Raw genomic sequence first — 17,547 nt, forward strand, 5'->3', positions numbered from 1 at the left:
TGTCTAATCTTTACCTCCACTGTGCTGTTTGAACCATCACCATCTGAAACCCAGACAGTCTCAAACATTTGGACTACTATGAAGAATGTTTAAATCCCTGTTCTATTTCAGAATAAGAAATATTCTTAAAATAATGTATGAGTTTAAGTATTTTATCAAACTTGTTAGTTTATTCCCTTTCACCCTCCAGTTTATCTATAATATTCTTTTTTTATTTTTTTAAATATATTCTAATGATTTTGCACAGAGAGGAAGGGAGAGATAGAAACATCGATGAGAGAGAGTCATCGATCAGCTGCCTCTTGCACACCCCCTACTGGGGATATGCCCGCAACCAAGGTACATGCCCTTGACCGGAATCGAACCCGGGACCCTTCAGTCCCCAAGCCGATGCTCTATCCATTGAGCCAAACCGGTCCCGGCTATCTATAATATTCTTGCCTCACTAAAAAAGCTTCCTAAAAGCTTCATGCAATCCAATCTTATAAACTTGGCAATTCACCAATAGGATATTTATATTTACTCTGATGAGCAAAAAGTGTTTGTCTTAAAAAATACATGAGACATACACACTCAGCCTAGACTACATCTAATACTGCATGATACATATTGGAAAATAATGTCCTCCATTATGTCAAACCTACTGGATCCCATCTCTTATTTCCAACTAGGATAAGTTTATCTTAGTCAGTGCTGATGTGACAATGGGACTAATGACTGCAGAAACCTTATTCAATAAGTATTTATGTTATTGAGAGTGACATTTGGGACAAGAGTTAACTATTTGAGAAGTCAAACTGGCATGAGCTAACTACTACTTTGTGCCAGGAAATTTAAAAAAAGAAAGAAAGAAATGTGCCTTAAGTAAAAAAGATGGTTAAATATAAAAAGAAAAGAAAATAAGAAAAAAAAATTCTGGCTTTGACGTACCATCCAATAACAATTATGTTTAAAAACTTGTTTGTATATCATACATCTTCTCTCAGTTTATAGGAAAGTCAGGTTCTTGGCTGGCTTTAATTGCTGAATTCCTTAAATATGCATAGAAAATGTCAATCCTTTACCCTACAGATATAAAAACCTGCAATGTTATGCCAGGCAACAGGTCCTTTCCCAGCATTTGCTGGTGTTTTGCCTGCAAGAACTATCCAAGAAGGAATAAAATTTAGCATCAGAATGAGAATGAATTACAGTAAAAAAAAATTCCAGGAGACAGAGAATTTTGCACTGAAGAAAAATTATAAACTGGTTAGAATCAGGGGAGTTGAGAGTGTCCCTTTAAACTGTGCTGTTGGAATTGATTTCTGTATGTTTTCTGGTATACGCTCCTTTGAAAGGAGAATGAGAGCCGAGATCATTGGCTGCACTGTGAAGCTGTCACGTCTCAGTCCTGAAAAGGTGCAGTACAAGTGGTTTGAAACAGTCTTTAGCTTTCTATTTCCTATCGCCAAGAGCTTTGAGAATAAACCAAGCGAACGCTTTATTCAGGGCTAAGTGAGTTACAGAGCCCTCCATTCTGACAGCGTTTCAACCTCGGAGTGAGGGAGTGAGAAAGCAGCAGGAGCAGCAGCCGCAGAAGCACAGCAGCCACAACAGCAAAGGCAGCAGCCCCTACTGAAGTCCAACAGGGGAGACTTGATCTCCAGTTCATGTTGGAACTCCCTCCACCCGGCATCGTGCACTGTCCAGGGTCCTGAAACATGAACCAAACTGCCAGCGTGTCCCATAACATCAAGTGCCAGTCCTCCTCAAAAACAATCAAGGTAGGACTCGGGTTTTCTCTCTTTCCTCTGCTTTTTCTGCACATGTGTCTTCATTCATCTGAACACGCGGACATCTGCATAGGAGGGCACAGACAGTGGAGATGCCCAGCTGGTGTGAGTTTGACTTAAGGTTAGATGGGACTTGAAGGGTTTGGTTCTGTTTGCATGTATGTGTAGACCAGAGGGAGTTGCTTCCTCTCCGCAATTCTTTTATTTTAACGACTTGTGCTTTTTTTTTGGTGAGAATCTGTTAGTGGTATATTTGAGGAAGAAAGTTTAGTGAACTTCTAGAAGAGTTTCTGGTTTTCTTGAGAAAACTGGTGGAGGATTTTGCCAACTGGTGGAAACAGATAATATTACACTGAATATGACATTGTATTTCATTGTCATCTGGATTGGGGACTTCTTATTAATTCTGAAAGCAATGTGTATCCTTCACCGTGAGTGTTTAATTGGTGGTTACACTAAAGTGGCTAAGTGAGGAAGTATAAAAGGTTTATAAGGGGATTATAAAAACGGATGTTCTTATGTATGCCACCATATAACTCAAAACCAGTGAGGTGATTAAAGACACCTTTACTTCAGGTGCTTATTTCAAATTTGAAGCTTTTCTTTAATGATTAAAGGAAAAGGACCAAATTGAAAATTCTACTGTTCTGTTTTAGTTTTAAGTAATGTTTATGCCATTCTCTTTGTTTTTATTTGGGAGATTCTTACTTTCAAGGAGAGATAAATATGCAGATTTCCAGTGAAGGATTTACTCTATTTTGTCATTTATCTGTAAAAGACTATCAGTAAATTATTATCTGTGTGTATACTTTATATTTGGGGGGGAGGGGGCAAGTGATGAGTTCCTCTGAAGCTCTTTTATGGAAAATATATCATAATCTGATTGATCAACTTTAGTTACTACAATCTTTAATTCATGTACAATTGCATACATTTTACTGAGATTCAAAATTTGAGAAAATTCAAAATTTGAGAAGACTTACTTTTTAAATTACATTATCTTTTGGTTTACATCTTAGGCTTGGGGAATAATTCATAGACTATCATTACAAAGTTATATAATTTTCAGCAATAAATCTCTTTTTAATGAACCTTTTGTCAGTCTTTCAGTGACAAATATACCATAAATTGAATATTTTCTGCATGTATCTGCAATTATTTTTGAAAGCAATAAGATCTCCAGGATGAATCACATGATGCATAATTACACTCCCATCAGAAATAAACACATAGAGTTAACTAAAATCATTAAGAAGCCAAATTCAGATAATTCACACCATTTATAATGGCAAAAGTAGAATCATATTAGCATTGGATTTTCTGCACTCTGTCCAAGTTTGGAAAGAAAATACCAAGCTTTAGAATTTTAGTTTTTATGAATGTCAGATTTCCATGTATGTCAGTTACATAAGCATACCATCACTAAACAATGACAAAACAATGCATATATCACACTCTACATTGTGATCTATAAACTCCACTAGGAAATGTGTGTTGTAGGAAAAAGTGCAATTGAATTGTGAGCTAGCTATCTACCTTTGAGTCTGTTTAAAACCATAAAATGACCAGTGGCTTCCTGTGTAAGTGCGTGAGGTCATAGAAATTATGTGGGTTTTTTTGTCCTTTTATTATTGGGTAAGGACACATAAATGCTACTTTCTGGAACTTAAAGTCACTTCCCTTTTTGGTACTCTGGCATTGACCACCATCAGACAAACTGTGGAGCTAGAAAAATGTTCCTAGTGTAAGGGTTTTGCATCATCTTGCTGATCTTGCAGATGCTCTGTGTGTTTTTTTTAATATTTTAACTGCAGCCATTGACTTGAAATGAAAGGCATCATAAAAATTGGACAACCCACCACTTAGCAATGTGTTATATTAATGGCGTAATGAAGTAATCTTGAATCAAGGCTCTGGGTGATTTGGTTAATTGTACAAGTAAGTTCTTTTGTGTCCCCTCACCTTCCCACACACATACACTCCTGCCTTGATATTGCTCTGGGGAGCCAAAGATGCTTGTGATGTTCATAAACTATATACAGTTGCAAACATAGAACTATTAAGGGAGTAATTACTTGAATATTTCTCAATCTGCAGGATTAAAAAGGCATAAGTGGAAAAACTCTCTTCAAATTATGTGTCCAATTATGAAACATTTATGGCTTTTGGAATTTATACTAAAAACAACTATCTATATTTAGGTAATGCATTACCCTATGGAAAAATGCAGTAACAAAGTAAAGGAAAACTCCAAGATGAGAAGGTTTTTGGAAATATATTAGATGTCAGGGCTCAAAAGACTCTGAACTTTTAGATTCCTTCTTTTTTTGTTTCTGGCATGGTTTTCCAGAGTTTATTCTTTTTTCTTCACTCTTAAATAGTGATGTGACCCAATCGGAGCTCTGAAAATACTCAAATACCTAATAGCCATAAATTGCTCCATTTTAGAAATTCTAAAACCTCTGGGGACTTTTGCTCCATGGTTCAGTATAATACACATCTAGAGAATGAATTGTTCTCCATTTCCATGTAGTAAACAATGGCTGTTCCTTCTCTTGGCAATTTACTGCTAAAAGGAAGGTAATAGAATGAACAAAAATGAATTGCATCACTAAAAAAATAATAATAAAATAAAATAAAATAAATAGCTTTAAAGCCCAAATGTGTAGGAGGAGGAAAAAAACAGAGGTGTGTGTGTGAGTGTTTATTTCTCTGCTTGAAGTTTTAAATGCAATAATAACTGCAGTGATTCGAATTCAGCAATTGTTGCCCCTTAAGGCTGTTTGTGGTCATGCTTGTGATAGAGTTGGAGAAGGAGGGGTCAGGTGGTAAACATTATTCAGGTTGCATGACATTTGTTTCTGTGATTCTGGCAATTCTCCCACTTAACCAGTGCCTGACACACTTTTCCCTGTTGTACTTGAGCAGGTATGTCCTGTAGTCAAAGCTGATAGGAGACAACAGAGCAGAGGAAGTCAAACAAAGGGTCCAGGTGTGTTCTCAGATCACTTTGGACAAAATGTTGAGTGCCATGTCCCCTTAAAAGCCTCTCCCATTTCAGAGCTTGAAAAGAAATAAAGCTTTTCCTGGAATCACTGTAAATCGTACTGTCAAGATAGCAGCACTCTTAAAAAAAATCTTACATCTAAGGTCTGTACTGAAAAGTTTTAAGGATTGTTTGGGAATACTAAGTGCACATCTAATCTTGGCTTACTATAAACTTGATTTCTGAAGAATTGCCCCCACCTTAGGCAACAAACTTGTTTTTTTTTCATCTCTATTTTGGCTTCTCCTAGCTATACTGAAATATAATTAAGTTTTCCAGTCAAATCTCAAGACTTGGTTTATTTTTCCCCAGCGGAATTGCAAATTTAGAATTATGCCTAAAACAATGAGATTTTTGTTTCTTTCATATTCTAATATAAGTTTAGCATTCATGTATGTCTAAAAGTAGTAGAGGAAATCATTCATCTTTTCCTTTTTTAGGTTAGAGATTGTGTGTGAATTATCAGGGTTGGTGATTCCTATATCATGGATCATATACATTTTATTTATCACAGAAATACCAAAATATAGTCCTCAACATTTCTTTACTTTCCCCATCCAGTGATTCTTTCCTATCAATCTCTTCTTCCCTTCCCCTTTTCAAAATCTGCCTGGTTTATTCTATCACTAACTTCACACCTAAGTTCCTAATTTTATGTAGTAAGGATCCCAGGTTCTAAAGTTCTAGTTTACCACCACCCCCTGCCCCCCGCCCCCCTGCAATAATCCTGTTGGAGGAGCTGCAGGTTTTTCACAAAACATATCCAAAGGAGTCTTTAGAATTTTCTTTGTCTTCGGGGTAAAACACTGATGAGTAGGCAAACACTTCTTTCAATTTAGACTGCAATTTATATTGTACTATGAGGTGTTATTATGCTAATAAAAATATTTCCCCCTTACTACTTCTAACCCACAGCACAATAGATAAAATAAAGGAGTAGAAAAGAACAAAATTCTTATCACAAGGTTGCTTTGTTAAATCTTTAGGCTTGAGGAAAAGGTAGGTAGAAAATAGTTTTTGTGTTTACAAATTGCTATTTTGCGGTGCAACATTGTGATGAGTTTTAATAGGCTTGGAACGGCAAGGACTGGCGTCTTACTGATTGTGAATTGTACACCCCTGGGCTAACTGATGGCTACCACATCTGTAATTCTTCTGGTACTTGAGCTGATATTGCAGTTTAGTCTTAAAGAACGTTTCATAGTTAAATACCCAAATTACATTCACAAAATATTAAAAGTATGGAGCACATGTAAGAAAAAATACCACCTTTTTATGTCATCACAATACATAAATGGAAGATTCCCCCCCACACCCCCCAGTTTCATTATCATGTGAAAATCTAAATGCAAAGATTATAATATGCTGTTCTACTGTGCCTTGTATTAGAAGGTTTTCTTGGGCCTAACCCTGTGGGTTTTACTCATAAGGAGAAAAAAACGTTACTAAATTATGTCAACACAGACTCAGACATACTAAAGAAAGTGTTGCTTTCAGTATTCTGAGATCCCTACAGTTCCAGCTGGCAAAGTACCAATTGCTCCTCAGCATTAGATGAGCAGGTCATCCTTTTAAGTGGTGATATTTGAAGAAGCCAAAAGAGAAGACTTAACAAGAAGCATAGAATAAAGGATATTGTGTTTGTGATAATTCTTTTCTCTTAGAAATGTTTTTTTAATAATTCTGACAGAGCACCATTCATATGCTTAAGGCAAAAATCACAGCCTATGTTGTTGCAAAGGAATAGGACCACAAGTTAGAAGTTCGGCTGATGACCAATTTATAGTCATGTACAATTTGCATTTGTTGCCAACCTTTTACACATTTAAGATTATAGGATAATTTTATTTCAAATAGCTATAAATTCACAGGTTTTTTTTTTAAAGGTTGTACTAGCTATTTTTTATTTTCTTTTTAGTAAAATGTTATAAAATTGGCCAGTTTTGTATCTTATTAGCTTTTTTCTTAGTAAAATAGAAAGTTTCTTTTTTTATTTGACATTTACATTTTTTGAATGGAAAATTTTACTCTGAACAATTGTTGTCAGCTGATGTGTTTTGTGGCAAATTTAAAAAGTTTCAGGAAATATATAATATTACTTTACTTAATTCTTGGAAAAATAAGGAGTTGATTTTCTAGAAACTCGGATTCTGGTCAGTTAGTAAGGCCATCTTGATAAATTTGTGATGACAAGTTACTAATTGTCACTGAAAATACATGGTTCTACAAATGAAGTGTGAGGTAAATAAGCTAAGGAAGTGTTTCTCAAAGTATGGGCCAGTATGATCAGCATCCCTTGTGAGCTTGTTAGAAATGCACACTCTTGGGCTCCAACCAAACCTAATCAGTTAGAGTATGATGGTTAGAAAATAACTTTTTTCTTTAGCTAATTGGTATCTTAAAGTGTAACATTATGATAAGTTTTAATGGTGAAATGACTTAGATTGGCATTTTTCTGATTGTGAACTTCACACTCCTGGCCTAAGTGATGGGTTCCACATTTTTATTTATTATGGTATTGTGGGTATGGCCCAACAATCTATGTTTTACCAAGCCCTTGAGGTGATTCATGCACGTTAAAATTTCTGAATCACTGAACTAAAGGACTGCAAAATAAGGCACACTTGTGCTCTAGTTCACCTGAAAGAATTGTGTTTGACTATCAGGGATGGAGTTGAAACAGCATCAGGATGATACTTGAAGTTATTAAATAAAATGAGTTCTATGAGAGCTGAGATTTTATCGATTTCTTATCTTTTATTCCTGACAGGACTTATTTTACACAAAACCCTTCACACAGTAGACATCAAATATGTATTTGTTGGGTATTAAATGACTGTTAAGGTCTATCAGATCTAATATTTTTAAGACCTTATTTAATATGTAACTGGATTAGAAGTCCTGATCTATCTTTTAAGTTCACAGCAAATTTCTCAAAATGGTACATTGACTTTTTGCTTGGCTTTCCATGATTTGAGCATCTGATTTTGGTTTGAGGCCATCTGATAATCGACACCTTTGGTAACTAGAGAGATTCCTAGTCACTCTAAGCAGAAGGTGTATTGGAAAAGAGTCTCCCTTCTTGCCAGCTTTCCTTGAAACTTAGAACAAAATGAGAGGCAAGAATATCACCATAGCCTTTCTTTTCCTCCTTATAAATATTCTTTAGTCCTTTAACATTTTCCAGGTTGACAGGATAAAATTGGTGGCAGTATACTACAACTGGAACAAAAGTTATCATTATTTTTAAATCTGACCTCCCATAGATAGACCTTTCCTGGTGCTACATTGGCAGAACTAGATTTACTGGTTAATAACCCATGAAACAAAGGAAGTTTACCTTATGAACAGATTTATCTCTTGGAAATTCTTCATAGAACTCATGTTTTTGTTTTTTAGAGTTGCCATTGAGAAAAAATGATCAAATCTGCACAGCTTACCTGACTACTCACACATGGATTAGGGCAGTTAGGACCTTTCAGAAGGTCATCCTTAACTTGAGTTCTCCCTGTACCACAGTGAATCATGTGGCCTTGGGGAAAGCAACCCTATTACAGCTTTTCTTTTCTCTCCACCAACAGAAGGGCAATAAACTTAAATTATCTCCCAAAACAAAAATGCTATGTAAGTACTTTGTATTATAATTTGTTCTAGCAGCAATTTTTAAGAGATATGCCATTTTCATAGACAGTTGTATAGTAAGAATCAATTTTTATGACATAAAAGCTGAAAATTTTATTTGCAATTATTATTAACTATAATTATGATAAAAACACATTTTGGAATCACCAGGGAGCTGGAAAGTATCTTCTAATATTGTAGTAACATCTGCAGATTTCTTGATGGACCTGTACCGGAAAGGTAGGGGAAGAGGACTGAGTTTAAATGTTGTCTAAAGGACTGATTAATTTTTAAAAAATGAAGTTACTCATCCCAGTACTGTGTTTCTAAAATGGGAGATACATACATAGTAGCTGCATAGATTGTACATGTGGTTGAATTGAGTAGCAGTTATATCATGATGTGGATGTAGCCTTTCTATACGGTGGGCTCACTGTTTCTTTTGCTTCATCTACCCTTCCATGCAATGGTCCTTTTAACAAACCCATATCCCTACTTGAAATGTCATACGAAGTTTTCCAATTGTAAGTTCTCAGTCTCCACTAGACAGAGTGCTATGGTCTCAAATGATCACCAATATTCTCACATAATCTTTTTTTGTAACTGCTTAATAACAATATTTTGAGTTATGATTATTTGTTTCTATGTAAGTCTCTCCACTAGTGAGTCTATCTTTTAATTTTGGTAATTCCAATGCCTAGCCCTGTATCAGGAATATAGCAGGTTTTCAATTAAGATCCTTTGAATGTAAGAACAAAGAAGCCTACAAATTAAGTTGTCTTCCCAAGAGATGCAGTCTTACTTTTGAGTTCAGAAACATACAAGTCTTCCTTGACCTAAGCAGAACTACACATTCTACTTTAAAATAACTAAACAACACTTGGAGAGCTGGCAAAGGGACCTAGGGACTTGGAATAACAGATATGCTAATCCTCCTGAAGATGTGTGGTTCCTATAAGTCAGAGTAGGTTTTGCATTATGAGTGTCTTTCTACAATAGAGTTCAAGAAAGTCAGTGTCCAAACTAGCTATGTCCCCCTGTTTCGGAGCCTGGGTCAGCATAGAAGACACAAGTTGCCGCTGATTTTAATGGATGGGGCATTGTAGGAGGACTATGAGCTCTAGCACATTAGTGAGGCTCTTTCTCTTCAGAAACTTTAATTTCCCAGGTGAGTCACTGCTGCTGGATTAAGAAAACACTACTTCTCACAACTCTGGTATCCAGAATTTTACCCTAAGAAAAAAACGTGTTCTACTTTGGTTATAATGGAAGTAAATAGCATGAAAGCACTTATTGTATTTAATAGATAGGCCTGTTCTTGAAATAATGTTTTCAAGAAAATGAAAGAATTAGAGCAAAAAAAATATGCAAGGCAGGTTTTCTTGATCAGGGAAGAATAGCTATTGCAAAATTTTTACTTTTGTATATTCTTGAAGGAAATAAAATCAAGTGAAAGGACAGACTCAAGAAATAATGACTTTGATACATGAGCATAGCATTGCATGATGGAGAGAGGTTACCTTACTCTTTCATTTTGTTTCAGTCCATCAACATTTAGTGAAAGAGGATTTAAATATGAATAGAGTGATACTGCTTGCCTTTTTTTTGAGGATTTTGTTAATCCTCACCTGAGGCTATTTTTCCATTGATATTTAGAAAGAGTGGAAGAAAGGGGAAGAGACAGAGAGAGGGAAACTTGGATGTGAGAGAGACACAAGGATTGGTTGCCTCCCACATTGACCAGGGATTGAGCCTGCAACCTAGGTACATGCCCTTGATCAGAATTGAACCCAGGACCCTTCAGTTTGTGGGCCAACAGTCTCTCCACTGAGCCAAACTGGCTTGGGCAGATACTGCTTGTTTTTAAGGAACACAACCTAGGATAGAAATTTGTACATTTACAACTAAGTGATGAGTGTTAGGTGGAGCAAAGACAAGGATTTTTGTTGGTTTGTGTGGTGTGTTTTTTTTGTTGTTGTTTTTTTTGTTTTTTTGAAGCATTCAGAAATCCAAACCAGAATCCTAACAGAAGTTAGATTGATAAAGAAAGGGAAGAAAATATTACAGACACAGAAAAAACTTATGCAAAACAAGGCAATGTAAACTATTATGAAAGCATTGTTAGTGGAGACAGATTATATTACAGAATGTAAGGGATTAGAAGGAGAGAAAAATGCATATGGGGGGCTGGACTTCATGTTATCTTTCAGGATTTGACTATCCTCAGGACAAAGCTTAAAGGGCAAATAGGGCAAAGAAAAGATCATGAGATCAAAATTGGGGACACAGTCTGTGATCTTGGTAGCAATCCTGAGGTTCATGTCTTTAGGTAGAAAGCGAAGATGGTAACACATTCCTGGTCCATCTTTCAGGGTAACCCAAGTATTAAGGTATTATTAGCAGACAGATATTACTGAAGGCACATCTTAAGAACAAAGGGTTTATTCATCAGCTTGATTTAATACCACCCACTGTCATGAACACTCATAATAGTTGGTATTAAAGGCTTTATTTTTATTTTTTTAAAACATAGAATCATTCCTATTTTTTTTCATGAGTTTTTTCTCTCTCACTTTTTTTTTGTTTTGTTCAATCTCTCCACCCACCTCAGCACTCTCCCACCCCTAGAGCTGTCAGCCTATTCTCTATGAATCTTTCTCTATTTTGCTTGTTAATTAATTTTATTTATTAGAGTTTATATATGAGTGAAACTATATGATACGTGTATTTCTCTGAATTATTTTTTTACTATTGACAATCATTGTGCTGTACCAAAATTTTCCTCTTTAATATTTGAAAGCAATATACGGGAACTATTATAGTTGTCTTTTCAACATTACCCAATGACACATGAATGAACTCTGTTAATGGCATTTGATTTAAGCATAGAAAATGACTGGAAATTTCAGGAATACAGCTCAGAATGTCAACAAAAACAACCAAATTCACAATTAACTTAACAGGTCGAAACACACATGTGTGATTGTCGCCACTGAGAGCTTTATATGTATTGTGGATGCATGAGTCAACATTTATTTTTAAATTGTCAATGTGCATCATATATACTTGCTAGTTGGTTGGTCGGACAGTCAGATGTACGTATGGTGGGTCATTTAGCCTTTTATATATACTATTGACCCAGTGCAAGGATTCCTGCAGATTGAAAGGAAGTGTAGCCATGCTCCCTCCTCTCTGGTTCTGGGATAGATCACCTGAGAACAGCCACTGCCAAGTCACCGCATCTCAAGTCACCTGCATTGAGCATCTGCCCTTTGGTAGTCAGTGTGTGTCATATGTACCAGCTGGTCCGACTGTCGGATAGTCAGAGGGTCACCTAGCCTTTTATATAAACTACTATAGATAGATGTCACCTCAATGCATTTAATATTTTACAAAAGAAAAAAAAAATGTTACTATATTTACCTTGCACACATGATTTAAGCATTCACTTTGCTTTCAGAAAACAAACCGAGATCCTTAACCTTACCCTAACAACTTTGAATTACCTGTCCCTTGTTTTTTCTTTGATCATACTGTGTTACATTCTCTCTCCCTCCCCTTTGCCTTATAACTATTCTCCAACCCAACTGGCCTCCTTTCTGAGCTTGTAAGAAGCCAAGTTCTTTGCTATACCATTGTCTTTGTGTTTAATGTTCCCATTGTCTAAGAACTCTTTTGTTTGTCACTTCCCATAGCACCTTTCTGGTTTCAACTCAGGCCTCTTGTGATGAACTCTGTCCATCTAGGCTGAGTTCACTCCCTGCCAGTTCTGTAGAAGCTCATCACCAGAGGTGACAATTACCTTTCATTATGCTGATGGTGCTATTACTAATGTCTCCAAACCATAAGGCATACTTACCTCCATGAAGGCCTTTTATCTTAGTTATATTCTCTATTAGAACCTTATAGAACATGTTGTGTTATTCATATATTATTTTATATAGCTACTAGAAGCCCTGCACACAAATCTGTGTGCCAGTAGCTCGCCAGGAGTTTGTTGTCGCCCTCCTGTCCCCCCCCCACCTCCTTCCCCTATCCGTCCCTCATAGGTTGCTGCCTTGCTGCCTCCTATAGCTCTCCACTGCCCACTGGTATCTCGCTGCCCCACCCTCCTGCTGATGCGTGATCCCATCATTATGTGGTTGGTCATTATGTTTCACTCTGTAACTACCATTTACATATTACATCTTTATTATATAGGATAGGTTATTGTATTATTTATCTCTTATATTATAAAAGAACATTTCTAGATTCTGTTTCCCAATTATTTGCCTATTGAGATTGTAATTCAAAAAATGATAAAACATTGCACAGTTGAGGCTTCGAAAAGGCATAAGAACCAGAGCCAGTTCTTAAGAAGCTTACAGTCTGGGTACTTTTCTCCTTTCCTTCACTTGGATGAAGGAGGGGGAGATGAAAAGACTAAGTAATTGATGAAAATACAGTGTGAATGTGCTCTGAGAGATCAGAGAAAATACAACTCACTCCAACATTTAGAAAGGAGTACCCTTTGAACAATTGTAATCTTGGTGAAGAATCTGGGGAGAAAGAGGCATTTGAGATGGAAGATGTGTAAAAGCACCAGGCAAGGAAGAGCACTACTGCCACCACCACCACCATTTTCATTACCACTGACTCAGTGTTGCCATTGTTAAATGACGGCACCATGATACACACAGTCTGGGTTATGTCTTACTCTCACAGTGACTTAGCAAAGACAGCATTATTATTCTTATTTTATTTTTTATTTTTATTATTTATTTTGAATATATTTTTATTGATTTCAGAGAGAAAGAGAGAGGGAGAGAGATAGAAATATCAATGATGAGAGAGAATCATTGATTGGCTGCCTCCTGCATGCCCCCCACTGGAAATCGAGTCTGCACCCCGCCATGTGCCCTTGATCAGAATCAAACACAGGATCCTTGAGTTCACAGGCCAACATTCTATCTACTGAGACAAACAGACTAGAGCATTATTCTTATTTTATAGATAAGGATATTAATTTTCCCAATTTCTTTTAGAGTATAAGTAGTGGAATTCATATTTGACCCCAAATAAATCTTACCTAATAATAGACAAACATGTAAATTAACTGCACCTCCACTATGCCACTAGCCAATCAGGAGTGATATGCAAATTAAGCCAACAAAGATGGTAGTTAATTTGCATATACAGGCACCCAGTGACACTTGTGACATCGCCATGGCAATGATGCAGGCATTCTACCCCACCCCCAGTCTCTCAGAGCCTCTTGGCAGTGTGGGAAGGTGGGGCCAGAGCAGAAAGAGGCAGCACTTGGAACAGAAATAGGCAGCTCCAGGGCCTGAGCAGAAAGGGCCTGGGCCAGAGTGGAAAGGCGATGCTGGCAGCCAGAAAAAGAAAAGCCCATTCTAGCATGAATCTTTGTGCATCAGGCTTCTAGTTTATTATAAAATTCGAGATGACAGCCCTGGCCTGTGTGGCTTAGTTGGTTGGGTGTCATCCCATGCACTGAGGGGTTGCCAGTTGACTCCTGGTAGGGGCACATGCCCTTGTTGTGAGCTTGATCCCCGGTGGGAGACAAGAGAAGCAGCTGATAGATGTTGTGCTCTCACTTCCATGTTTCTTTCTCTTTCACTCCTTTCCCATCTCTCTAAGAATCAATAAAAAGAATATTTAAAACTCAAGCTGATAGTTCAGGTTTTCTGGCTCCTATTTTAGAATTCTCCTGCTCTCATCAGCTCTTTAAGGTACTAGTTGCTGTTACCCAGGGTTCCTTGCTGTTTTAAGCCTCTAAGTTGAAGTTCACTGTTTTCTTTAAGCCCTGTGTCCCCCTTTTTGCCTGGCTGGTAAATAATGCTCATCATTTTGTACTCTCTTGTTAGCAAGGTCACCTCCTCTCTGAAACATTGCCTCACCTTACTCTCTCTTCCAGTCCTAGGAAGATAGCTTGCTTTGTGCTTCACTGTACCTGCAACAAACCATTGCCTCCATATACGTTTATCTTTGTATCCTCTCCCTTCACCCTCTTCTTATCCCACCCACCTTCTTCCACCCAACCCATCCTCAGCTAGACTGCAGGCTCCTTGAAACAAACTCAGTATCTCATTTGTCATTGTGACTTTTGCATCTAGCACAGGCCCTGACATAGAATTAATGCTCATACAGCATGTGCTGAATGAATGAATAGTGGAGGCCGTCCAGTGTGGAGACCGATGTGTCGTTGCTCCAGGTTAGCCTTAATAACGTTAGTGTTTCCTTTCGGTTTATATATGATCACATGACTCATTCTGGCAGAAAATGTAAGTATGAGAAAGAAAGCCAAATATGTTTTTATTTTTTACAAAGGACTGTTGTTTCTCACTGTCTATGTGTACTAGTATGTGTGAAGCAAAATGAGAGTTGGGTTTTTAAAATGTAAATGCAACCTATGTTTTCTTCTAGAAGTTTTATGGTTCCAAACCTCACATTTTAGACTTTAACCTCTCTTGGGTTTATATAATATTTGTATATGATGTGAGAAAGCAGGACAGTCTTATTTTTCTGCATGTATCTATTCCATTTTTTCAATACCTCTTATTGAAAAGACTCATTTCCTTGTTGTATAGTATTACCTCCTAGAGGAAGAATATATCGGTACTCACTCTTTTCTGAACATTCTAAACTCCCTTCAGAACTTGACATGATAATGAACAACATGAATCGATGAACAGGGTCAGATCCAGAGAAAGAGAAGCATCGATCAGACTGGAAAACCTCAGAGGGAAGGTAGGGAAGGGTGGGGGTAAGGGGGAGAGGTCAACCAAAGGACTTGTATGCATGCATATAAGCCTAACCAATGGACATAGACAACAAGGGTATGAGGGTATTGGGGGGAGGGGGGAGGGCAATGGGAGGATAAGGACACATATGTAATACCTTAATCAATAAAGAAAAAAAAAAGAACTTGACATGATGTTCTTCTTTAGCCCTTCAATACCTGTTGATGTTTTCTTCAAGGTTTATTTGAGAAAGATCATTAGAAGAAATTACCATATTAAAAAATAAAAATGTAAATTCAGTTGCAGGTGGCTTATTGATAAGTTCTTTTATTAGTGATTATCTAAAATCTTTTAAAATGATTTCAAATGTGATTTATTTTTTAAGAATATAAATTTTGCTTAAGAAAAAAATATATTTTACTTAAGATGAAAAACTCTGTACCACAGTTTTCTATTGACTTTTTTTTTCTCTTACCTTTGGGAAAATATTTATGGCACATAGTTGTGGTGAAATTGTAAGGTTCTTCCCCAAAGAAACCCACAACATCTCTTTCAGCTGATAATCCTAAATTTGTGAACTGGCTCAGAACTGGAAAATTCCCATTATAATGCTGATATCAGCCTTCTCACCAGTTCTTGATTTTTTGTTTGTTTGTTTATATAAGTCAAGAATTTTTCTGTTGCCTCTCAATCCTTCCTAGGAACACCAAGAATTATTAGCCATCACCCCAGATTCCTGTGGCTCAAGACATCCTCGTTGCCATTCTGGCCTTGTTGCCCATCATAGCAGCTCTTCCTGAAATCAGCTATCCCATCGAGACTAAGGAACCCAGTGCCATAGTGGTATCTCCTAGCCCACAGGGACAGCCAATCCTGAACTTCTCAGCAGCACCTGTGCTCCGCTCATTAGAACCCCATTACTACCTTAGTGAACAAGGAGTTCTTTGGACCCTCTGAGGAACATAGTCAGCTGCTGGGTTCTCTGATCATATGTAGTAAATTCACTTTAACATTCATGAGCCTGCTGACCCTTTTCTCAACATTCTGCTAATTAGTTCTAGCATCTCTACATCATTTATTATAGGTCATTATTCATGCCTAAGTTTTGTTTGGTTGAATTCATTGGGGTGACATTGATTAATAAAATTGTATAGGTTTCAGATGTGCAGTTCTATAATACATCACCTGTTTATTGTATTATATGTTCAGCACCCCAAATCAAATCTCCCTCAATCACCATTTGTCCACCTCTTTACCCTTTTCTACTTCCCCCATGCCCTTTCCCCTCTGGTAATCACCATATTATTACCTATGTCATGTCTGAGAGTTTTTGTTTGTCTGTTTAATCCGTTCACCTTTTTAACTGAGTTCCCCAACACCCCTTTCCTTTGACAGCTGTCAGTCTATTCTCTGTATCTATAAGTTTGTTTCTATTTTGTTAGTTTGTTTTGTTCATTAGATTCCACATATAAGTGAAATCTTATGGTACTTGTCTTTCTCTCATTGCTTCATACCAACAAATTCATTTATATTTTACCACCACCCTGCTAAGTAGTGGGAACCAGCATTTTAAATAGCTGATCTTAGTCAAGACTTCTGCATTCAGTATCTCTTAATATTTCAGAGCAGACAAGATCCCCATTCTAGCAAAAAAATATTAAAGCCTTAATGATCTGATTATGGAAGAGGTAAAACTGGATCTCCTACTCACTCCCACCTTGATTCCACAGGTGAAGACACATTTATTACACACCATAGTAATATTGCTTATAAAATGTATGTAACTGAAGGGCTTTTCTTTCTAAAATATATAGGCACTTGATTTTCTATGAAACAATTGAATGTTGAGAGTTTTGCCTTTGCAAAATCTCACATTTTCAAAGTCACCATTATACTTTAAGTCTTAATCATGTATCATTAGCAGATTAGAGGCCTGATGCACAAAAATCAGCCATGGGGTGTGGGGGGGGGTCCTCCTCAGCCCAGCCTGAGCCCTCTCTTAGTTCTAGAGCCCTTAGGGAATGTTCGCCTGATGACTTAGGCCCATTCCCCATGTGTGCTTAAACCTGCAGTCGGACATCCTTAGTGCTGCTGTGGAGGAGGGAGAGGCTCCCGCCACCACCACTGCACTCACCAGCTGTGAGCCCCACTTTTGGCTGAGCAGCGCTCCCCTGTGGGAACGCACCGACCACCACGGACAGCTCCTGCATTGTCTGCCCCCTGGTGATCAGTGCACATCATAGCGACCAGTCGGTCCATCATTCGGTCAGTTTGCATATTAGCCTTTTACTATACAGGATAGGACCAACCTGAAAATAGCAGAACTGGGGACCCACAATTCACTGAGTCAGGAGAAACAATACAG

General features: G+C 37.3%; 1 protein-coding gene across 1 annotated transcript in view; it reads left to right on the plus strand.

Annotated features, from left to right (window-relative positions):
* Window positions 1–1,403: 1,403 nt before the first annotated feature.
* Window positions 1,404–17,547, plus strand: part of DPP10 (dipeptidyl peptidase like 10) — a 1,279,923-nt gene continuing 1,263,779 nt past the window's right edge. The window contains exon 1 of the mRNA XM_036421268.2: window positions 1,404–1,763. Within this exon, the coding sequence (XP_036277161.1) occupies window positions 1,701–1,763 (63 nt within the window). The 5' untranslated portion in view covers window positions 1,404–1,700. The remainder of the gene's footprint in view (window positions 1,764–17,547) is intronic.

The sequence above is a fragment of the Pipistrellus kuhlii genome, unplaced genomic scaffold (assembly GCF_014108245.1).
Source record: "Pipistrellus kuhlii isolate mPipKuh1 unplaced genomic scaffold, mPipKuh1.p scaffold_m20_p_7, whole genome shotgun sequence".
NCBI lineage: Eukaryota > Metazoa > Chordata > Mammalia > Chiroptera > Vespertilionidae > Pipistrellus > Pipistrellus kuhlii.